This window comes from Helianthus annuus, chromosome 16 (genome assembly GCF_002127325.2).
Source record: "Helianthus annuus cultivar XRQ/B chromosome 16, HanXRQr2.0-SUNRISE, whole genome shotgun sequence".
In the NCBI taxonomy this organism is placed as follows: Eukaryota; Viridiplantae; Streptophyta; class Magnoliopsida; order Asterales; family Asteraceae; genus Helianthus; species Helianthus annuus.
In genome coordinates this window covers 2,746,362-2,770,190 of record NC_035448.2, presented here as the reverse complement: position 1 = coordinate 2,770,190, position 23,829 = coordinate 2,746,362, and the positions used below count along the sequence as shown (strand labels likewise).

General features: G+C 34.7%; 2 protein-coding genes and 1 long non-coding RNA gene across 7 annotated transcripts; 1 reads left to right on the top strand and 2 right to left on the bottom strand.

The window, feature by feature from the left end:
• Positions 1 to 596: 596 nt before the first annotated feature.
• LOC110915831 lies at positions 597 to 4,620 on the bottom strand. Of its 4 annotated transcripts, XR_002579307.2 has the most exons (4): positions 4,093 to 4,503; positions 3,263 to 3,338; positions 1,085 to 1,499; positions 597 to 926 (listed from the first exon to the last, which is right to left on the bottom strand). It is a non-coding gene; the product is annotated as an uncharacterized LOC110915831 (long non-coding RNA). The 4 variants fall into 4 exon arrangements; XR_004884638.1 differs by having other exon boundaries at positions 1,085 to 3,338; positions 4,093 to 4,620; XR_002579306.2 differs by having other exon boundaries at positions 613 to 1,499; positions 4,093 to 4,496.
• A 595-nt stretch (positions 4,621 to 5,215) lies between these two features.
• Positions 5,216 to 9,294, top strand: LOC110917506 (ethylene-responsive transcription factor ERF114). The gene is made up of 2 exons (XM_022162045.2): positions 5,216 to 5,487; positions 8,703 to 9,294. The coding sequence occupies exons 1-2, from the start codon at positions 5,268 to 5,270 to the stop codon at positions 9,176 to 9,178; spliced, it is 696 nt and encodes a 231-aa protein (XP_022017737.1). The 5' UTR covers positions 5,216 to 5,267; the 3' UTR covers positions 9,179 to 9,294.
• A 1,299-nt stretch (positions 9,295 to 10,593) lies between these two features.
• LOC110914999 (protein MEI2-like 1) lies at positions 10,594 to 21,385 on the bottom strand. 2 transcript variants are annotated; one of them, XM_022159618.2, is made up of 13 exons: positions 21,217 to 21,385; positions 18,580 to 18,703; positions 18,388 to 18,427; positions 17,393 to 17,751; positions 17,150 to 17,308; positions 16,497 to 16,613; positions 16,198 to 16,414; positions 15,282 to 15,587; positions 14,056 to 14,377; positions 13,890 to 13,974; positions 13,327 to 13,395; positions 13,033 to 13,212; positions 10,594 to 10,918 (listed from the first exon to the last, which is right to left on the bottom strand). In XM_022159618.2, exons 2-13 carry the CDS (start codon positions 18,634 to 18,636, stop codon positions 10,790 to 10,792), a joined length of 2,040 nt encoding a protein of 679 aa, XP_022015310.1. In that variant the 5' UTR covers positions 18,637 to 18,703; positions 21,217 to 21,385; the 3' UTR covers positions 10,594 to 10,789. The 2 variants fall into 2 exon arrangements, with proteins under 2 accessions (XP_022015310.1, XP_022015311.1); XM_022159619.2 differs by lacking the exon at positions 21,217 to 21,385 and adding an exon at positions 20,459 to 20,477 and having other exon boundaries at positions 10,662 to 10,918.
• Between the last annotated feature and the right edge of the window lie 2,444 nt (positions 21,386 to 23,829).

The following is a 23,829-nucleotide window of genomic DNA, read 5'->3' as shown; positions in this document are numbered from 1 at the left end:
TTCTTTAGGTCCATCTAATGCACTACTAGAAAACATGGTTTTTGTCATGTAATTTTTTGTTACAAAATGGTAGCAATTTCCTTGTTGTCACCAGTTTGCCACCAAAAATACGGTAAAAAAAACGCCCGTGTCAATTGCCCTATTGCCACCAAATAGTCACCATTTTATATTTTGCTACCTTATTTTTACCACCATAAAATTGGTCAAAATTATTTGTCACCACTTCATGTTTGCTATACGCTCCACCTTATTTGCCACCAAGTTGTGACGCATTTTCATACCATTTAGCCACTGATATTGCCACCATTTAGCCATGGTTTTTGCACATTTAGCCACCAATATTGCCACCATTTAGCCACCATTTTTTACACAATTTGCAAGTTTTGATATCATTTAGCCACCGATATTACTACCATTTAGCCACCATTTTTTACATTTGATACCATTTAGCCACCGATATTACCACCATTTAGCCACCATTTTTTTTACATTTGCTACCATTTGATATTGGTTTGGTTTGAAATTTTGGTTTTTAATTCAGATTTTTTTTTCTCCCTACTATTTTCATCAAAATTACATATCAATAAAACTACAAATAATATAAAAAAAGTCTAATAAAATCACAAAATTATATAAAACATCTCGTTTTCAAAAGCATATAAAAATACCAACTAAAACATAGAATAACTAAAATTATCCTAATAAGATAAACATCTAAACATTCAAAATCAAGTGTTTATAGCCTATCTTCGAACTGTAGCTGTTAACATAGCTTCAATTTGTGACATCCTATCAAGCATAGCATCTTTATCCACCTTATCTTTTTCTTTATCAGCCAACAACCCCGCAATAATTCCATTGAACCTTTCTTTTTCTTCGTCTTTTTCCTTAACGAGCTCCTTGATAACTAAGTTCAACTTTTCAATCTACAAAAAAACCAATAAACAGAATCAAGAAATCAGAATTAACGAAAAGTAATAATGGGTCAAGTTGGTTGCAAAGAAAACAAAATACAATTGTGATTCACATAGTTATATGAAATAAAAAAAACAAAAATTTAAGAAAAGTATATGAATAAACATACCTGACTCAATTTCTCAAGACTAATCGCACCCTTTTTTGTCTATATCAGTAAGAATCAAGAAAGATTCTTACCAGTAATGAAATAGACTCGGAGAGAATCTGTTGGTTGTTGATAGCAGGTCTTAATAAGTTATTGACCAGCTGCATACATGATCCAAGAGTTGCATTTGGTTGTTCAAAAATAAACTAAACCACACCAGTAGATGAAAAATGATCAAGTTTGAATTTTGAGGTCAAACAAACCAACAACTTACAAGGATTCTTTTGACATTGAAACTAAACCATACCAGTAGATGAAAAATGAAAAACGGTCGCTTCACAATGGATCTTGTACATCTGTTACAGACTTCCATAGTCATGATATCATTAGCTTGTGTCGACTTCCAACATTTTCACCACTTACCATTTGTTGGAAACTGTAGAATAAGAGCATTCACATCCTAACCATCAAATTATGTGAGGAGGGGTTTTTATTTTATAAAGGGTATAAAAAGTGGTTGTGAGTAGAGGAGAGAGAAAATGTTACTGTTCATCTGTATATTTGGGGGGACACTGTTCACCCGTTATAATTTTTTAATATATTTTGAAAGTGGTTGTGAGTGGGAGTGAGAGAAAAAGGTAATGATAATATTATTTAATTGAAAGGAGAGAGAAAAAGTATTTGTTTTTAGTGGAAATATATTGATATATGAGTTGTTTTTTAGTGGAATGTATGTATAATTTGATGGATTGGATGTGAATGCTCTAAGAGCCTAAGATGAATTAAAATACAACCATTAACCTTAGTTTAACACAATATACATGAAAATCGGGTTAGACACATGAAACCAAACACAACACGGATATTCACGGGTTGATCCGCACACAACCCGTTTAACCCGAATTTTTTTTAGCAGAATAATATGTTAAATTTAGAATTATACAACAAAAAAAATACAAATGTATATCACTGCCAACAACACATTTAAAAAACTAAATATAATATAAATAAGTAAACGGGTTAACCCGCCAACCTGATGGGTTCGACATGAACCCAACCCTTTACTTAAACGGGTTCGCAGGTTCAACATTAAACCCATCCGAACCCGTTTAGACTAAACCGAAACCCGCGTTTAGTGTTAGGTTCGTGTCGGGTTTTTGTGTCATGTCATATTAATATCGAAGTTAGGAAGCATGAGCTTGGAGTCAGTGATATCTATAGCCGACACAATAAGTGAGCTCGTAAGTTACGAAAACATGTACATTTTTAGTTTGTATTTTTCTTAAAGTTAACAAAACTCTTGTGATTTCAAGTTACTAAAATGACTAGTTTACCGTTTTACCCCATGCAATTTGGCATAATATAAACTAGTTCTCTTTTTTGTTAGGGCAGCAATGAACACTAAGAAGTAGAAAAAATAAGGGCTGTCATGGAATTTAACCTCAGAATTATGAGAAACCAAACGCCACATATTATAGCCACCTTACCCAAATGAAATCACCACTTATTAAAAAAAAGTGATTTCTTAAGATAAAGAGACAAATAGCGACCCAAGCGATGAACCTACTGGCTGTAATGCAGATCAATCAGCAAAAAAAATATATCTATACAGTGTAATAGCTACAACCAAAAAAAGAAGAAGCCAGTTATGCTGGTTTAAATACATACAAAGGTAACCAGCAAGAGCAATTCTATACAACCCTAAAAGCTGCGACCAAAAGGCCAGATATGCAGGTTGAATAACGGGTCAACACAAATAAAGTACATTTGCACACAATATAATAGCAGTAGCAAAGTGGATACGAAATAAAAAAATGTTTTGCCCAGATCAACAACAAGGATATTGTTCTTGGTCCTGCTTATGACTACTAGCAACATGTATTTTAGAGAAAAGTCAAACTCATTCTAGTTCAATTCCCAATTGAAATATCCAGCTCACTCTTCATTTTATAGCTCAAATTATAGTTTCAATCCTATTGGTTATATAAGTATCTTGATTTATAATTAAGCATTAAAAACATAACTCAACTTCATGTTGTCATATCAACAATATTATAACACTACCGTTTGTATTCCACTATGTAAATGTAATAGCACTTTGATTCAACAAAAATATGTATCCCAATTATACACACACAATAATATTAATAACCATTTAAGTGACATTTAATAATGTAACTAAAGTGTAGAAGCACTTACATTAGCATGTAGGATTCCTCGCCTCTAAAATTCCCCCAGCTAGCCAGCTCTTCCTTAAGTCAAACTTTTGATATATCTATACTCAAGTTCAAGATGAAAAAAAACCATTGCATTACCTCTTCTTTTCATTTTGATTATGGTTAAAACTTATTTAGTCTCCATTTACCAATAATGACTCCATAAGTTCCAACTTCCACGAGTTTCACCTATCCTTATTATTTAACTTAAAACCATTTTGGCATTTCATCAAACACTTAATGTGTACAAGATAATAAGTTATAAAACAACCTACTTTGTTTTCAGAATAAACCATTACATGATTAAAAATGTAAGTTATTCCAATATGTAAGAGTGGAATAATTTCACTTGCACACTTCATCATTCTTTCATAAAATTTCAGATTTAATTCATGATCGCCTAATGGTTTCAAGCTTCTATCATGCTCACATACATCTTAATCGTATATGAAGAAGTTTAATTTCTTAACGAATTATGGTTCCTATTGTCCATTGAAGTTGCTAGTACATCGCACTTATGGTGTCAATTAATCACACCAGCTCATCTTTTAACCCAAATCGGCCACTTTAATAAGCTAGGGTTCTTCTCTAAAAACCTAGGTTTGGTATGATTTAACCTCTTTACACACTTACGGGAACATCTTATACTTTCATTTCCCCCAATTTGCACAGATTTACGTTACTATTCAACGTCACACATATTAGTACTTGAACTAATTTTGAAAGTTTAGGATAATATTTGACTTACAATTTGTGTTCAAACCAGTCTTATACAAGATGCAGGCTTTTCAATGAGTTGAAGAGAAAGGTTACCTAAGGGCTTGAAACGAGTGGCCGGTGATGACTGCGAGTGTTCCGGTGACGGAGTGGTGGTGCGAACGGACGGTGTGAAATCGTTGCCATGTGATTCAGGGGACGTCGTTGACAGTGAGGTGGAGCGGAGGATGATTCCATCGGTGATGGTTGAGCGGAGGATGATTCGATCAATGATGGGGGAGAGAAGTTTATAGTTCTAGTGATTTTGGGGAGCAGACTAGACTTCAGCATCAAAACCCTAGATCTGCTTAATTGATATTCACGCTTAAATTTTGGGCAATTTTGATATTTCCGCTTAATTTTTTTCACTAATTTGTGACCATGTGACGGTTGCAAGCTGAATTGACGTCAAAAAGCCGTGGCAACTTCAATAAAACGTTATATTTTTACATATTTGTCACCATTTTACAACCGTATTATATAAATTTTTATTATTTTGGATATTTGAGATGTAGTTGCTACCAATAATATTTTGGTTGAAAAATGGTAACTGATTTTGCTACCATTTTCTTTCGGTTGCAAATTTTGGTGGCTATTGCCTAATTTTCTAGTAGTGATGCTCATTTTGTTGCATTTGGACTCACGGCACTAATTTAACCGGGGATCACCACATGATGTCACTATATCAATCAATAGGCCGTTAACAAACGCATAATACATCAAATTAAATTTTAGCAATTGTTTGACAAATTCATATACATTCTAGTATAGTACAAAAACCGAAATAAATGATATTCAACTCTCATGTGTTGAAACTTGAATCTAAGATATACAAATATATAAAGATAAAAGGTGATCAATATCGCAGAAATGTCAAAATTCTTAGTCTTGCGATCTAACTAAAGTATCAATATTCATTCCTTTCGCATGCATAGTTTAATAACTATCTTTTGGTTTATAATTATTTATTTCAAAACCAACCATAAGATATAAAGATATATATTATATTACATTACAGATATATATATATTACACATAAAATATCACGTACGTCAGATATGCATGTACCGATATAAAGAGAAAAAACCGCGTTATCACCTTTCAAAGTTTCACACCATGCAGAGCAACACTATATATACACACATATATTAGTCTGTCTCAAATCCTAAAAGTCTCTCTATATAGATAGATAGATATAAACACACACAAACATATATATATACATATCAAGGATGTTTCGTCGAAAACATGGGAAGAAGACGGTTGAGGAAGAGGACGACGTATTTCCGGTGTACTCTCAGCAATCACAAGAGGATATGACCGCCATTGTCTCCGCCCTGTCTCAAGTCATCGGCAGTGACGAGACCACTAACAATAGTCATGGTGAAATGGCATACTCCACTTCTTCTGCTGTTGAAAACCAACCACCACCGGTTATTCAACAATCACCAGGTTGATATTCACTTTTCACTTTCTTTTTGTGGATTGCATTGCATATGTATGTATAGAGAAAGTATAATGTACTTCAAGGCTTAACCTACATTAACATACATGACAAAAAATATAACGTGCGTTATTATCATAGAACGTGCGTGATTATAGTCCCATGCGTGATTATGTGGTCCCATGCGTGATTATGTGGTCTCATGCGTGATTATACCCCTGATCCAACGGTTACCATTGTCTCCTACGTGATGTATGATAAGGCTTTTTGTATGTTAACCTTACTCTGTATGTATATATAGTACATTATATATATGACAGATATAAAAAGAAGGTTTAGATAAGAACCAAAGCTTTTATAAAAAGTGGGAATATCTCAATCTAAGTTAATTTTACTTTTTTAATTTATAAACTTAAAATATACCTTCAGGGCTATCCCTGTGAATTTATGTACCATGTTCGAACTCGAAAAAACGTGCTCTTAGGTCTTAACAAAATTGGGTATTGGGCTCACTAAAGGTCTAAACCTAACGCCAATGGACTAATAACTAATCTAAACCATAAAAATAGTTTTGTACGTGGCCCTATATTGATGTTTGTATGGGTATACCATATTAATTAATTTATAAAGTATTGACTGATTTAAACTAATTTATATCCGGCAACGTGCGCGTGGGCGAATCATTTATTTTCTAGAGGTGTAATAGGAGGGTTTTTCCATATTACAAAGGGTGTGATTGGATTTTTTGTTTAAGTAATACACTAAAATGTTTTTTCTAAGGTGTGCGTCCGTTACCCTACGATAACCCCTATGTGCTTATATTTCTTTATTTTAAAAATACAAGTAGTTAGTTTACGGTTAAAAAATAAACTAATTTATATTTGCATTTATTAATTGAATATATTGAAAGGATGCAAAATGAAAAACATGAAATAAAACTTATAAAACAATCGTTTCATCAAAATCAGCTTCTAATCACAGATAGTTTCAACAATAATAACGTGATTTGCTCATTTGCATTACATTAATTAGCTAATTTGCTCCTAAACTGATTATAAAAACCCCAAATCGATGACCTAGAATCAGATACGTAAGAAAATACGTACACGTCAAACAGAATCAATCAAGCGGAAATCAATAACGAAACAAATCAATCGAAGGAGACATAGAAAAAGGGGTGTAAAAGATACCATCAAAGTCCTTATCGAAGAGGCATAAGGCCTTCTTTAAACACTGAGACCCGGTAATTGTTGAGCTGATCGGCCATTTGAAAGAGGAGAGAAAATGAGGTTTTTCTTTGGTGGGTTGGGGTCTGGGAGAAGAAGGAATTTTTGATAAGGTTTTACCTAATCTCTCAAGGTCTCCTATGTTATATCTAAATGGCAAAAAGATTGTTTAAAAAAGGGATACGTGAGTCGAACTCAAGCTCATCAGGATATACATAATCCCAACCAACCAGTTTACTAATGACTAGTATGCATCATAAATCAAACATCAATTCTATATATCAGTATTGAAAGCGTGTAAACTACTATTCATAAGCTTCCTTTATTAATATATAGGATAATTGTTTCCATTTTTTACTTTTTATTTATTGTTCTCATCGCTCTTCTCTTGAGTAACAATATCTTGCTAACATGCAACAAAATTTAAATAAAAAAATCAAACTCACATGGTAAATACATCACTGATTAACATTAGGGCCAACACAAGCCCAAGTCAAATGAGGCTTGGGCCTTGGGTCACCAAAACTATAGGCCCTCCATAATTTGATAAAACCACAGTCCATTTATAAAAGCTTTAGGATGAACAGATTGATGGTTAGTAGTGCAGTGGTTTTGTGTATGTATAGATGTTGGTGAGACCCGGGTTCGAATCCCTGGTTCACCTTTTTCTTCCTTTTTTTTCTTGTTTTTAAATTTTAACACAATATTTCAAATAGCCCTTCAAGTTTAACTTTCAATTACATATGATTTTTTTTAGAAAAAGGGCCACAAGCTTTTACTTCGTCTTAGGCCACCAAATTAATGATTGAGCGGGTCATGATTTACATGCACATATGCAAGTAGCAAAATATACGTGGACTATAAACATATGTGAATAACCAACATATATAACATGACAAATTACAAGTTCTATAAAAGTGCGCATATATGCATACATATTTTTTAATTAAGGTAATTAATCATGTGGTTATAATAATGACTTGTATATATTTCAAGGGGTTTTTGTTGGTCCTATGATTTGCATGCATGTGTGCATGTCGTTTTGTACGTGTTGTATAGTGTAAACGTGTATGCCTATTTTTATTTGGTTTATCTGCATGCATGACTACATGTATAAACATCTATTTTGTTTTCATATTTTTGTTCATGCACATGTGTAAGCTCACAAATTCGCAACAACAATTCGTGTGTACATGATGTCACCGGAATATTTGTCATCAGGATCGAGTTTCTTATGAATAATTTAAGAAATATAACTTTAAAGAGAAAGATATATTTATTTTTCCAATATGAAAAGGCAACTAATTAATTTAGAGAGAAATATCATCGTTAAGGTACGTTATCGATGAACACAGGGGTGGATTTAGCCCACGTTTTAGGATTCCTAAAAACTCAGTGCGTTTCGAAAAAAATGGAAAAAATTATTAAGAACTTTATAGAATTTAGAAAAAAAAAATAGTGAGAATTAAAAAGAATTTACAAAAAAAAAAAAAATAGAATAAAATCCTAGGTCCGTCACTAGATGAGCAATGAAAAAGTATTTGTCACATTAATTAAAAAGAGACTTTTAGAAAAAAGACCACAATTAATTTCTTCTTGTTCAATACAGAATAAATTACAGCTACACTAAAATTAGTTTATATGTATGTAAAGTGAAGACATAAATAAAAACATGAATAGTAATGCCTCACATTTCATTCTTTTGTGTCTACAGATATAGATGCATGTATTATGTATCTATATAGATAGATGTATGTATGTATTGCTTTAGCTTTTTTTATTTTTTCTTTCTCTAAAATTTCACCTTTTATACTATATATAATATATGTATTTAGTCAATTAGTATTTTTACTACTTTTATTTTTCTTTGGTAACTTTCGTTAATTAACTTAAAAAAACTAAATATGTACACGTGTTTAATAGTATATATTTTTGTTTATTACATGTTGTATAGATGCACATAAGCATGTGAATTAATTAAAATGTGTTATGAACAGACCCGAACCAGAGGAGGAGACACTACAGAGGAGTAAGGCAACGACCATGGGGTAAATGGGCAGCCGAGATTCGCGACCCACAGAAGGCCGCTCGGGTGTGGCTCGGCACCTTCGAGACCGCAGAAGACGCAGCCATTGCTTACGATGAAGCTGCTCTTAGGTTTAAAGGTAACAAAGCAAAACTCAACTTCCCTGAAAGGGTTCAACCAGGGCGGTCCGAGTTAGGTTATCTAACCACCTTTCCCCACCACCTTCAGTCACCACCTCCTCAACCTCAGCCATCGTATCACACCACCGTCGATCCAAATCTTGAAAATTACTCGCAGTTTTATTTGGGTGCAAATGATCAAATGGGCTATAATCCAAATATTTTCCAGTCGTTTTCGTCATCATCGACAGATCTACAAGAGGGTAGCTCGTCCGGTTATGGATCCATGCAATATTGGCAAGATTATGATCCAAGAAATAATTATTAGGGAAGTCATGAAATCATATGATCATATCAATATCAAAAAGAAAAGTGTTGGCATCTTTTATTCATGTTGTTCGTTAATTTGTAACTTCCTTGTAAGGTTGCTAATCAATTTCAAAATCTCATACTAGTTTTTTTTTTTTTTTATTATTATTATTACTTTTCTTCGACGGCCATGTTCACTTCAAACTAAGTTATATATTGGAAAAGTTATACATGTTCACAATTATATTTTAAATTGTTTGGGGAAGGAATTTTTTCTTCAGAAACATGGACCTTTGCATCAAATATGTAAATTCAATATTTATATCGTCTAGAAATTACAAGGACCTTTGCATTAAATATGTAAATTCAATATTTATATCGGCTAGAAATTTAATAAGATTTGTGTATATAAAAATGGGCGGATATTAAGTCTTATGATGTGTGCAAAGTCTAAACGAGTCAACTTGAGCTTTAACGTATCTCTGTTTAATTTACAAGCGCTTAAACTAGCTCGACTTGTTTTGATGTTTTTTTTTTCTAAAGATCGAACTAGGTTCTTGCGTAGTTTTTCTGAAGCTCGGGCTTAACTAATTTATTATTTTTAGTTAGTTTATATACATTTTTATTATATATAATAATAATAATAATAACAAATATTATATATATATATATATATATATATATATATCGATACGAATTATATGGATAATAGGCCCATTTAAGCTTGCGAGCCAGCTCAAGCTCGATAAGTGAAGCTTGGCTCGGACTTCTCTGTTAAACAAACTTATTTTTAGGCTCGACCACCGACTCAAGCTCGTTTAAGCATGGCTCTATTCAAGCTTTTTAACAAACCGATCTCGCGTAGCTTGGGAGCGGCTTGACCAGTTTACATCCCTAGGCGAACCCAATGTATTAAGCATGATCGATATTTTACGTTTTATTGCTTCATATTATGTAATGGAGATCAAATTGGCATTATGCACAAACCAAGTCTTTGTTGGTTACAACACTAACCGCAATGGTTCATACGGTACGGTTTGGTACTGGTACAACCGTACAAGTAGTAAAAAGAGATACTTGACCCGTAAGATACATTTTAGGTCAACAATTTCTACCAACTATACATGACCGGACATTATCATCCTTAGTTCCTTACTATATATCAAATCATTTAATAATACTAAGCATGGATTACTTAAATGTATTTGATTTGATGAAGGGATGGATATGAAAAGAATACAAGGTATTTGTTTTAAGGATGATGTATGGAACATTCAATGCATAACCCAATTTCTGTTCAAGAGTGTAGTAAGCCTTAGAAAAAGATAAAACAACCCAATTCTGTTTATAAGGTTTTCAAGGATTCTGCTTCACATTGATTTTATATTTAACATTTTTTTTCAAACAATCGATAGTAGGTTACACACAACAGTCTAAAGTCTTAAGCTCTTAGTGTATTGTGGATTTGACTCATTCTTACAACAATGTCAATGCATTGGCTCTTCAGATGAATATCGATTCGTGTTATAAATTCATTGAAGTTTTTTCATTTAAAGATAGCAAAAGGTAACCATTTGAATACATTAGAACAATTGGTCACATTCAAAATTCTTTTTGTCAGGTGTGGTTTTTATATGCGATAGTAAGACTCCCCTTCTAAGGAAGTTGACGAGATCTCTTGGTTTTCATTCCGTTTGTGTGTGTTGCATCGGTTCTTGTAGCGCCTTGAGTGGATTTTTGGACCTAGGGGGAAAGGCTCCTACACAAACAAATCAACTTTGATTATGTTTCGGGTATCGGATATCTCCTTAGTTTGTTAAAAGTTACCTGATGGGATTTCCATATATTTTTGTTACAATTTTAATTTTATAAATCTTTATTACTCAAGGAAATTATAAATACAAAAAATCAAAATTAGTATATTAGTAGATTACGCTATTACATAAAGACAAAGAATAAAAAAGAAAATGTTTACGGGTATGGTTCCGGTAAACGGTATGCATGTTTCAAGTAATAAAAACCGGGTATCACCTAATACCATACCTGTGAAATTTATAAACCTAATCCTAGAGGTGTACAAACCAGGTTTTTTTTCAAAACCGATTCAGGTGTGAAATTTTTAAACCTAATCCTAGAGGTGTACAAAGTACAAACCGAGTTTTTTTCCAAAACCGGTTCGGGCTGTAACCCGAATCGGTTCGAGGCGAAACTAGTTTGGGTGAAAAATAGTCGAACCCTATTCAAATCGGTTTGGGTCGGGTTGAAACCAGTTTGGGTCATAAATCGGTACCCAAAACCGGTATTTAAAAAGAAAAAAATCAGGTCGAACCTGTTTGGCTCAAACAGGTTTGCCGGTTTGGTAGAGCAAATCAGGTCATTGGAAATCCAAACCAGTTTTTTGTCCGTCTCTACCTAACCAGCACCCGAATGCCCACCCCGCATACTTCGGATTTGCCTGTCGGGTCCAGGTGCATTTGCTATCTCTAATTCAAATGTTTTAAACTCCTAAACAGATTTATTCAACCAAACTTGTATAGCCTTTAATTCATATTTAATATATTAATATTTAGAGTTAATAGCCAAAATGGTCCCTGAGGTTTGCTCACTTTTGCCACTTTAGTCCAAAATCCAATTTTTTACATCTGGGTCCCTGAGGTTTGCATTTTATTGCCATTTTGATCCAAATCTCAAATCAGGTTTTTGTCCTTTTCCTCAGGGGTATTTTAGTCATTTTAAGTATTAATATACCCAAACACCCCTAAAATCACTCTGCACACACACACACTCTCTCTCCAAACACCCTTCTTTCTCTTCTCTCTCTCTCATCTCTGTCGAACACCACCACCACCGCACCGCCACCACCACCACCGCAACCATCTCTGTCTCTCTCTCTTCTCCCTCTCTCTCTTCCGCAACCACCACAACCAACCACCACAAATCAAAAGAAACCCTAAAATTCTCTAATCAGCCGCAACTAATCGGCTTCAATGGCTTAGGATCACCACCAACACTTCCCACCGGTAATATCCATCACATCTGCGCCACCACCTCATCCCCCCACCGACCTTCTCTCCACCACCACTGCAATGTATGATACGGACCACCACGGCACCACCAACATCGCAATGGATGACACGGTGACGAAGCTGGAGATAGAGAGAGACTGAGAAGAGAGAGAGACCGAGCAGAGAGAAACTCCGAGAGCCGACGTCACCGGCGACCAACGCCGTCAGCGGCGGCGATGACGGTGGGTATTTGTTGATTTTCCGATACAATTTCCGGTAAAACCACTTTTCTTTCTATTAAATTTCTAAAAGATTAATGTTAATGATGTGCTATTGTCGATGCTGATGATGAATTTCTGTTGTAAATGACGGTGGTTGATGGCTGCCGGCGGTGTGTGCAGAGATGAGAGAGAGAAGAGAAAGAAGGGTGGTTGGAGAGAGAGTGTGTGTGTGTGTGCAGAGTGATTTTAGGGGTGTTTGGGTATATTAATACTTAAAATGACTAAAATACCCCTGAGGAAAAGGACAAAAATCTGACCTGATTTGAGATTTGGATCAAAATGGCAATAAAATGCAAACCTCAGGGACCCAGATGTAAAAAAATTGGATTTTGGACTAAAGTGGCAAAAGTGAGCAAACCTCAGGGACCATTTTGGCTATTAACTCTAATTTTGACATAATGTGATGAACGAAATATGATGGCAGTTCAACTTGGCACTTCCCGCTACAAAAACCGCCCACCCCATAACTTTGTCACATCTACTTGATATGCATCAAAAGTCAACATTTAGCTCACTGGAATCTATAAAAGTTGAAGTATCAAATGGATTATGACAATGGGAAATTTGTGTAGAATGTGATATATTACCTGATTGCCAGCATTCGGGCCGTCTGTAGTAAAGAGAATAGGATGACAACATTTATCTTGATTCATCAAGCTTGACTCCTGAAAGTTCGCAATTAGGGCTTGCTTTCCCTGGATTCTAGCATATGCAAGACACGCCACTTTTCCACTATGAAACTTCTCCCATTTTTTCCCATTGATTGACTGCAAAATTATATGTTGTTTTTGGTATTTCTTTTCGTTTAGTCGAAGCAAAACAAAACAATTTAGCAGATGAATGGCTCGGCTCACAGAAAGAATGGAATTTAGTAGATTTACCTTGTAAAATGGCACTATCTGAAGTGGATCAGTCATGTTTATAAATGCATATCCCATGTTGCACTTATTCTGTCAAACATGAATACATACGTATATGAAACATGACCTTGTATCAAGAATATGACACAAGAAATAATAAAGAGAAATGCCATTTCGTCCCTGAGGTTTGGCCAGTTTTGCGACTTTCGTCCAAAGGTTAGTTTTTCCGCATCTGGATCCAAAAGGTTTGAATCTTGCCATTTTCATCCGGCTCGTTAACTCCATCCATTTTTCTCCATTAAGGAGGGGTATTTTCGTCTTTTTTGAATACTTGTACATTATGCTAATCGCTTGTACATAAAGTGAAAAAGACCGAAGCCCTTTAAGTCAGCAAAAACAAACCAAAACTACCCCTGCCTTAACGGAGAAAAACGGGTGGAGTTAACAAGCTGGATGAAAATGACAAGAATTCAAACCTTTTGGATCTAGATGCGGAAAAACAAACCTTTGGACGAAAGTCGCAAAACTGGCCAAACCTTAGGGACGAAAATGGCATTTTACTCAAAAATAAATAAATAACTTGCCTTGAAATCAAGAGGGAGATAAATGAAATCATAAGTTCCCTGATTATGCTCATTGATTGCAGCCAACAGCATGGCAGAACTATACCTGCGGTAATAACACTTGATTTAGTAAAAGATGATCAGAACGTTGTAAAATGAAAAAAAAAACATACAGATGTTAACGTACTTATTCGGAATATTTCTAATCATCAATGTGGTCCGGGAGTCTTCTCCACGCAAAACACGCTCAATATCAAGTTCAAACTTTTTATCGTCTGTGTGACAGGACACGTGTCCATGTCTTCCATAAGAAATTCTTCTCGCGCGTCCCTTTGGCCTACTAAAAGAGCACTTCATGGACTTTGAACCGGTATGAACACAAACGCTATTATTGAATGGAGGACAGCTTGACAAGATTACGGGATTTAGATGATGATTTTGAAAGGAGTTTGAGCAGCTCAACGCGTTGGCATGTTCACCGAGTGCTGATCTCATCATTCTTGTAGAGCCTGTCATGACCATTAGCCAGTGAGCCACTTGTGGTATTCATCATAAATAGTTGAGATAATAAAAACCAATTTGCACAAAAGAGAGCGAACGTTGGTCTCAGTTGTGTAATTAGGTAACCATTTTTTTCATCTATATAAAAGGTAACCAACTTTAAAAAAAATCGATTTGTAGTAATCTGACCCAGGTACCAGGTCTGTATGATGATATGTCGGTAACTTTGACCATGTTGACTTTTCCAGACGAAAAACCAGTTAACTTGGTAGAATACTCTAAATGAAAACTTTTTGAAAGTTTGAGCTTTTTGGTGAGTGAATATAAAGATGGTTACCCCTGACAAAAACGAACCGAACGTTCAGCGAACAGTTCAAACCGTTCGGCAGGAAGTTCATTTGTGTTCGTTAGTTTAATAAATGAACGAACACGGACAAGAAATTTCGTTCGTATAGTTAAATGAACGAACATGAACAAATGGCGTGTTCGTTCATTTATGTTCGTGAACATTCGGTAACGTGTTTGTTTATGTTCGTGTTCGATAGTTCATTAGTTCTTTAAATTTTTATATTTTCGACAAATAAAATTTTTGATAAGTATTAGTGTATTATATATTTTATTCATGAACGCTTGTTTGTGTTCGTTCATTTTCATTTGTGTTCATGAACATTAGTTCGTGTTCATGAACGTCATTTGCATTCGTTACCTAAAATTAACGAACAAACATGAACATGAAATCTCGTTTGGTAAGTGTTCATGAACATATATATTTTCTTAACAAACGAACACATTCATTTGCAGCCCTACACAGAAGTTCATTATGCCATATGTATCCATGCTCAAAAGCATATTTTTTCAACAACTAAATTGCAAAATGAAACACAACTTTGTGGGCAGAAAGAGAATACTGACCCCAAAACATGTGTCCCGTTGTTGGGCCATACGGGCCCAACATATGAAGGTGCTTGTCATATGTTCCTGTTGTAACATCAACAGTTTCCGAGTTTAAAGAGTCATAGGTGGTAACACCTTTGCAGGTGATGGGTAACGAATGGGGTCGGAACACTTGATCAGTAGAATAATAAGGCATGTAACCAAATTGATTAGAAGCAGATGACATCCCAACCGTAGATGAAAAACTACTTGTAAAAGAGCAACTGGACTGGAGTAGTGCAGGTACACCATAGATATACTCATCTTTCATGCAGCTAGTTACCACTGTATCAGAAGAAATTATTGTGATGAGAGGGGTTCATGCAGCTAGTTACCATCATAATCCAAATCTTAAATATAACATTAAAGGTGGCCTATGCATTAAAAATACTTTAAAAAACTTTCAACCTGTTTGATCCCTTCCCCTTTTTGTTAAAACTTATATATTTGACCCCTTTGAAATTAAACACAACCCAAACAGACCATTTATAAGTATATAGGTCGAAATACCTCTACTTAAAACTATGCAGTTAATGCAATAAAATATCGGATATCGTCAAAGACAGATATTTGAGATATAGGTTATTTCGGTGAGATATCAGTGGGACATCGCTAATTTAATTATTATGCAGAATTTATATATATAGAAATTTAACACTAACAATTCAATGATATATCGGTTAGATCGGTCAAATATTGGTGACATAGTGGTTATATCGATCAAATATCGATGATATATCAGTTACATCGGTCAATATCACCGATATTCTGACCGATATTTGACACCGATATTTTACACGGGGACTGATAACCAATATATCACCGATATTAACTGCATAGACTTGAAACAATAAAATCCGTTGCAATTTTCTTTCGAGGAAAAAATATATCTTACCTTGTGGTAAAGAGTTGCCGTTAAGGTTTTGGCATGACCGAAGTTGATCTTGCATTATCCCATGTTGCTCTCTTGCATAGTTGACTTCTCGTTTTGGATAGTTTACTTCAAGTTTACTCTCTTGCAACGTGTTGCTACTACCTAATCCATTAATAGCTGCTTCTGCAGCCCGGATATCATAATACTTTATATGTTTGTGATGTGTAGTTCCACGTATCTGTAATTACCGAAAAAACACATAAGAAGGATGGTACACCATGCCGTTTATGATATGAATATCAGGAAAGGAAACAACTTACGTCTTCAATGTCTCCAAAAGAGCCAAATAGTTGGTGAAGTTTGTCATTTGATATAGAGGTATCACTACTGAATACCTCAAGGCTGGCCTGATCAATGTACTGTCCTAAGGTATCATCCTATTCAGAAGTCAAATTTGGTAAGTGAAATTAAACAAAGAGTAAAATGGCATTTTTGCCCCTGAGGTTTGGCTAGTTTTGCTACTTTCGTCCAAAGGTTTGTTTTTTCGCATCTGGATCAAAAAAGTTTGAAATCTTGCCATTTTCATCCGGCTCGTTAACTCCATCCATTTTTCTCGGTAAAAGTCAGGGGTATTTCCGTCTTTTTTGTTAACTTAAAGGGCAATTTGTTCTTTTTCAGGGGTATTCGGTCTTTTTACATAAAGTGAAAAAGACCGAATTTCCCTTTAAGTTAGCAAAAAGACGGAAATACCCCTGACTTAACGGAGAAAAATGGATGGAGTTAACGAGCCAGATGTAAATGCCAAGATTTTAAACCTTTTGGATCTAGATGCGAAAAAACAAACCTTTGGACGAAAGTCGCAAAACTGGCCAAACCTCAGGGACGAAAATGGCATTTTACTCTTAAACAAAAGTATAACCAATTTGGTAAGAGAAATGATATGTAAAAAATGAGGGCGAACGGGGTCATGTACCTCTGGATTCAAATAACGTATGTGAAGATTCTCACTTTCCAATGGTTTGTTTTGAAGTGTGTTCAACGCAATAGTAGCTGCCCTTATGTCATAATATGAAATTATTACAAAACCTTGGCATCTGCAAGTTGTGCAGAAAGTTTGTATATCTCCATGTTGCTGATAGAAGAAAGTAACCATTATGTGTCTGAATTGACATAAAAGAAACGAAAAACCGGAAAATAATGAAAAGCTGCTATGCACCTCAAATAGACCCCTAAGTTTTGAATCCTCGACTCTCTTATCTACATTTTCGACAAGAAGTGTTCTGGAAGGGTGTTGTTCATAGGATACTATATAGTCTGAACTGCTTTGATCGATATTAAGTCCTTCACTGACCATTGACTTCCATTGACCAAAATATAATTTAGAATTCTCTTCCAATTCAATGCCTCCATTACTGGTGAATAGATCAGAATCTTCATCATCACTATTAGTAGCAGCAGTACATCCCAATTCATCAAGTACGCCAGAGAAGAGATCTTCTTCATCCGGAAGAAGATTTTCGATAGTTTGTGATTGTTTGGTACAAATCAGTGATCTCTTTTCTTCAAGGCAAGTGACTGCAGTAATTACAGTTAATTAACAATGAATCATCATCACAAGTTACAAGCAACATGCACTAAGTGTCAATATTCTTCTGGCCTTAGTCGTACCGTACGCACACAATGGATTTAGAATTGGACTAGGTTTAACTTGTGTTTGGGCCTTTACTTTTGGGTTATTTCAATAAAAAAACTGATTTATGTGGGCTTTACCCAATTTTTTGCCTCAAAATTAATAAACCTAGAAAAGCGGTGCTATGCCCGCTATACGGGATTCAAAATAGCGATCAAATAGCGGCATATAGCACCGCTAATAGCGGAACCGCTATTTGGACCACTATGTGATCGGATGTACGCTAACCGTATAGCATGCTATTGACTGCATCGGCACTAACAACATATATGTATCATTGTACTATTGCCAACAGAGAAAGAAAAAGCTTACTAATCTAAAATTATGTTTTGAGAGTAATCAAAGGTGATGAATGGTTGCAGCAAGTATATGACTATATAATGGGCACACAAGCTTATACAGTTTTAGACCAATATAATCTTGGTAGCCCAGTCTAGTGATTCTCCTGATTTTAAAGTTTAAACTGAAATTTGTACAAGTAAGAATTCACAAAATATAAGCACAGAATGAGTAATGCTCACCGTTATTATCAGCTTTGAGAGTTGATTTTCCAACATGTTCCTTGCAAAGTAAGAACATAGGTATTTCAGAAATTTAGCAACAAAGATCCTTTTTTAGACGGCAAAATCCAAAGGCAGCACAAATCCACATATATGACATGGCAGAACAAAACAAACACATATAGTACGATACAAAAGTTAAAAAAAAGGTACCTCACAGGGAAACTTTGTTCTGAAAGTATCATATGGATCCTCAATAGCAACTGGCATGACGGCAGTAGGGAAGCAAAATAGTATCAACGATAAAATATCTAGAAGCCGCGATTTACAAGGTTATCTGCATGGAGGTTTGACAGCAATATAGCCAAAATTTCAGAATCAGGACAATTTCTTTCAATTTTTACAGTTACATACATGGAAACATTGCAGAAATTACACAGAATTTTCTATACATTTATTCCATCATCAGAACAGCATAATGGACAGTCTGTGTCTTTTTATATAATTTAATTACATGTACACTTTACACAAATTATTACAGATTTTTTATGTTTTCAACCTATCCAAACCAGTTCTTCTTAGTAGTTAACAATTTAACATTCATCTGAACAGATTAAATACAAAATTAGTTACACAAAGTTCATCTTGAACACCTAAAATCCCCAAAATGTAAGATTAACTACCAAACATTCATAAAATTCTAACAAAATCAAGTAACAACACGCAAGCAAAAGACACGATCAACATGTAAAAGGTCACCGTCAAACATACATGCTCACCGAAACATTGCAGAAATATAGCCAAAATTTTATAACCAGGACAACTTCTTTCAAATTTCAAAGTTACAAACACAGAAACATAGCCGAAACTACATAGAATATTCTAAACTTTTATTACAATTTCCATCATCAGAACAACATAATGGACAATCTGTCTTTCTATATAGTTTAATTACATTTACACTTTACACAAATTATCACGATTTTCTCAAATTTTCAGCCAATCCAAACCAAATCTCCCAAGTAATCAACATTCATCTACACCTATTAATTTCATAGAAATTAGACTAAAACTCCTATATTAAAACACAAACCTAATTCCACAAATTTCATCTGGAAAACCTAAACTCCTCGAAATGTTAGATCAAATACCAAACAGTCACAAAATTCTAACAAATTAAGTAATAGCCAGGACAATGTCTTTCAATTTAAAGTTACAAACACGGAAATATAGCCGAAATTACACAGAACATTCTAAACATTTATTCCAATTTCCATCATCAGAACAGCATAATGAACAGTCTCTCTTCCTATACAACATAATCATATCCAGGGGCGGACCCACCCTTTGGTCATGGTGGGCGGCCGCACCCCTTGAAAAAAAAATTAGTGTATATTTTAGGCAAAAAACCCGACCGCACCCTTGAAAATATGGTTGAACACCTCATCCGCACCCCCAGCAAATAATTTTTGGGTCCGCCACTGATCATATCTACACTTTACACAGATTATCACAGTTTTCTTAAGTTTTCAGCCTATCCAAACCAATTCTTCCTCACTAATTAACATTCATCTAAACCAATCAATTTCACTGAAATTAAACTAAAACACAAACCTAATTCCACAAACTTCATCTGGAAAACCTAACCTCTTCAAAACGTAAGATCAACTACCAAACATTAACAAAAAACTAACAAAATCAAGTAGCAACACGCAAGTAAAAGCAAAATCAACATGTAAAACGTCAACATCAAACACACAAGCTCACCGTAACCAACAATCAACATCGATTTCCGTCAAATTCGTCACAAAACGAAGGTAATTCAAACAACACAACGTATTTCGAACAAATTATGAAATTAGGTAAACTAGAACTAACCAGTGATCGTCTTAATTGCACTAAGAAGCAGCTATAAACATGCTAATCACATAACTAATTCCACAAACTTCATCTGGAAAACCTAAACTCCTCAAACCGTAAAATCAACAACAAACACTCACAAAATTCTAACAAAATCAAGTAACAAACTAACAACACGCAAGTAAAAACAAAATCAACATGTAAAACGTCAAAATCAAACACAAATGCTCACCGTAACCAACGATCACCTCCGATCTCCGTCAAATTCGTCGCAAAACGAAGGTAATTCAAACAACATAACGTATTTCGATCAAATTATGAAATTAGGTAAACCAGAACTAACCAGTGATCGTCTTAATTGCACTACGAAGCAGCTATAAACATGCTAATCACATAACTAATTCCACAAACTTCATCTGGAAAACCTAAACTCCTCAAACCGTAAAATCAACAACAAGCACTCACAAAATTCTAACAAAATCAAGTAACAAACTAACAACACGCAAGTAAAAACAAAATCAACATGTAAACCGTCAAAATCAAACACAAATGCTCAACGTAACCAACAATCACCCCCGATCTCCGTCAAATTCGTCGCAAAACGAAGGTAATTCAAACAACACAACGTATTTCGAACAAATTATGAAATTAGGTAAACTAGAACTAACCGGCGATCGTCTTAATTGCACTATGAAGCAGCTATAAACATGTTAATCACATAACTAATTCCAGAAACTTCATCTGGAAAACCTAAACTCCTCAAACCGTAAAATCAACAACAAACACTCACAAAATTCTAACAAAATCAAACAAACTAACAACACGCAAGTAAACACAAAATCAACATGTAAAACGTCAAAATCAAACACAAATGCTCAACGTAACCAACAATCACCTCCGATCTCCGTCAAATTCGTCGCAAAACGAAGGTAATTCAAACAACATAACGTATTTCGAACAAATTATGAAATTAGGTAAACTAGAGCTAACCAGTGATCGTTTTAGTTGCAGTATGAAGCAGCTGTGAACATGTTCGCCGGAAAGTGGAAGTGTGATGAGAGAGAAAGATGAAACTTGGCCGGAAAGTTAACGGACTCCGGTGAGAAAGAAATGGGCGCGATATGTGTGTTTGCGTGAAGTAGTTAAATTAGGAAATAAGTGAGATATTATTATTATACGCACGCTCCTTGATGTAGACTTTATTTCATTAATTAGGGGTTATTTGAGTAATCTTATAAGATTTTATAAAAAAATCTATAGGATAACGTAAGATTTTGGTTAAAAGATCTTATGATATTTCTTGATTTTTCTAATTTTAACTTTAAACTAAACTTGTATTACGAGTGTTTCTATATATACGCTAGTAAACATGTTATTTCATAATATGTGCATGTTAATACGGTCACTGGTTATTTCATAATATGTGCATATTAATACGGTCACTGGTCAGTATATCTTACACATGCATGTAAAACAAGGTCTACAAGGTCGAGTATTTTTCAAATAGTCGCTACAAGATAGGCTGCCGTGACGATTTTCTTCAACTCCGACTAATTACTTGGAATCGATCAAACATGGTCAACCTCGGCCAAAATCAGATCTAGTAGATCAACTCGAGCCGAGTTTAGGGGCGGACCTAGCTAGACGGGTGGGTAGGTTGGCGGGCGGGCAGGCGCACCCCTTGAAAAAAATTAGTGTATTTTTTAGGAAAAAACGCGATCGCACCCCTTGAAAATATGGTTGAACCATTCATTCGCATCCCAGAAAAAATAATTGTGGGTCCGCCATTGGCCGAGTTTGACTTAAAAAAAAAATAAAACATAATTTCTATGTCTATCATATTAAAGATTAAAGAATGAATATTATTTCCACGTATGTTGTTTTAAATATTAGTAACTTTATGTTATTTGACATATATTTAATTTTCAAAAACTAATTTCTTTATAATTTAAGGGAAAAGATCAAATAGAAAGTTAATTTTCGCTAGGAAGGATAGGAAGCCATAGAATTATGACATGTGGCAAATTTTAAAATAAAGAGAAAGGGTATTTTAGTCAATCCAACTCCTTCTTCTTCCTTTTTCAAAACCCAGTAACTTCAAAACCCACCATTTTCAAAACCCACCATCTTCAACTATTTCTTCACTTTCTATCTCAATAATCACTACATTATAGTGCGATTTTCATCACCAATCAATGATTCAAAACCCGATCAACGTGTTCTTCAGCTTTTTTTGAAGAAAACCCAGTTTAATTTCATAAAAAATCTTGTTTTTTCAGGTGATTTTGGAGACAATCACTCGATTCGTTCGATTCGAGCGTTGATAAGTGTTTCTATCATTCAAATTTCGTCAATTGATGAAGAAATCGGCTTCGATCCATGTAAGAAATTCTTTAATTTCATTTTCATGATCTGGGTTTTTTGATTCAGTCATTGCGTTTTACGATCTTTGCGGGGGTCCGGGGGCGGCAGCCCTTGGTAGCGGGGTCCCAGGGGCGGCAGCCCCTGTCGGGGTCCAAGGGGCAGAGCCCCTGGCTGGGGTTGAGCTGTACTAAAAACGCATCAGAAAAATTAATTTTCCAGAAATTTGCTCATTTCGAAGACAGTAATTCGTAGACAATTCAGACAGTTCACAGTGACAGACAGTTTTATGTGTCCATTGCGTTTTAGAAATAAGAGAGTTTTATGTGGTTTCTAGCTATTGCGTTTTAGAAAAAAAAACACATTTTTAAGTGTTTTTAGTCATTGCGTTTTAGGTAAAATACATTTTTAGGTGTTTTCAGTCCGTTGCGTTATAGAATGAGTCATTTTAAGTGTTTTCTGGCCATTGTGTTTTACATAAAAGACATTTCTTTGTGTTTTTTGTGCATTGCGTTTTAGGTAAAACACTTTTTTATGTGTTTTCAGTCCATTGCGTTTTAGAAAACAAACATTTTAAGTGTTTTCTGGCCATTGCGTTTTACAAATAAGACATTTCTTTGTGTTTTTGGTGCATTGCGTTTTAGGTAAAACACATTTTTATGTGTTTTATGGCCATTGCGTTTTACAAATAAGACATTTCTGTGTGTTTTCTGGCCATTGCGTTTTACAAATAAGTCATTTCTTTGTGTTTTTGGTGCATTGCGTTTTAAAAAAATGTCATTTTTTAGGGTTTTTTTTTACATTGCGTTTTACGTAACTGGTGGTTTTTCTATTGCGTTTTACACAACTGGGTTTTAAATTTTTTTTTTTTTTAAATATAGCAATAGGATACTCGTTTTAAAGATAAAAAACGCTCGTTTTTTTTGTGCAATTTTTATAAAAAAATAATGTCGTATGAAAGAGTTATTAACGTTTAAGAAATGGGGGGGGAATTGGAGGAGAAAGAAATTATTGGCTTGGATTGACTAGAATGCCCTTGAACAAACTCACGCGTCTCCTTTCTTCCTTTCAATTTCCCTGATTTAATCTTAGCCATTGATTAACTTAATGGATGGTCAAGATCACTTCCTAGCCTTCCTAGCCAAATAATCTTCCTATTGTATCTCCACCCTATAATTTAATATGTCCAAATACCTAGGCCGAGTACTTTCAGCTCCCCAGTCGACCGGCTAGGGAGTGCCT

Excerpts from the sequence above, each read along its gene's own strand:
- LOC110917506 (XM_022162045.2), top strand. The coding sequence starts at position 5,268 with ATGTTTCGTCGAAAACATGGGAAGAAGACGGTTGAGGAAGAGGACGAC. Across the intron at positions 5,488-8,702 it reads GGTTATTCAACAATCACCAG|ACCCGAACCAGAGGAGGAGA; the intron begins GTTGATATTCAC and ends TGTTATGAACAG.
- LOC110914999 (XM_022159618.2), bottom strand. The coding sequence starts at position 18,636 with ATGCCAGTTGCTATTGAGGATCCATATGATACTTTCAGAACAAAGTTT. Across the intron at positions 17,752-18,387 it reads TCTCAAAGCTGATAATAACG|TCACTTGCCTTGAAGAAAAG; the intron begins GTGAGCATTACT and ends TAATTACTGCAG. Across the intron at positions 13,396-13,889 it reads ATCTCCCTCTTGATTTCAAG|AATAAGTGCAACATGGGATA; the intron begins GCAAGTTATTTA and ends CATGTTTGACAG.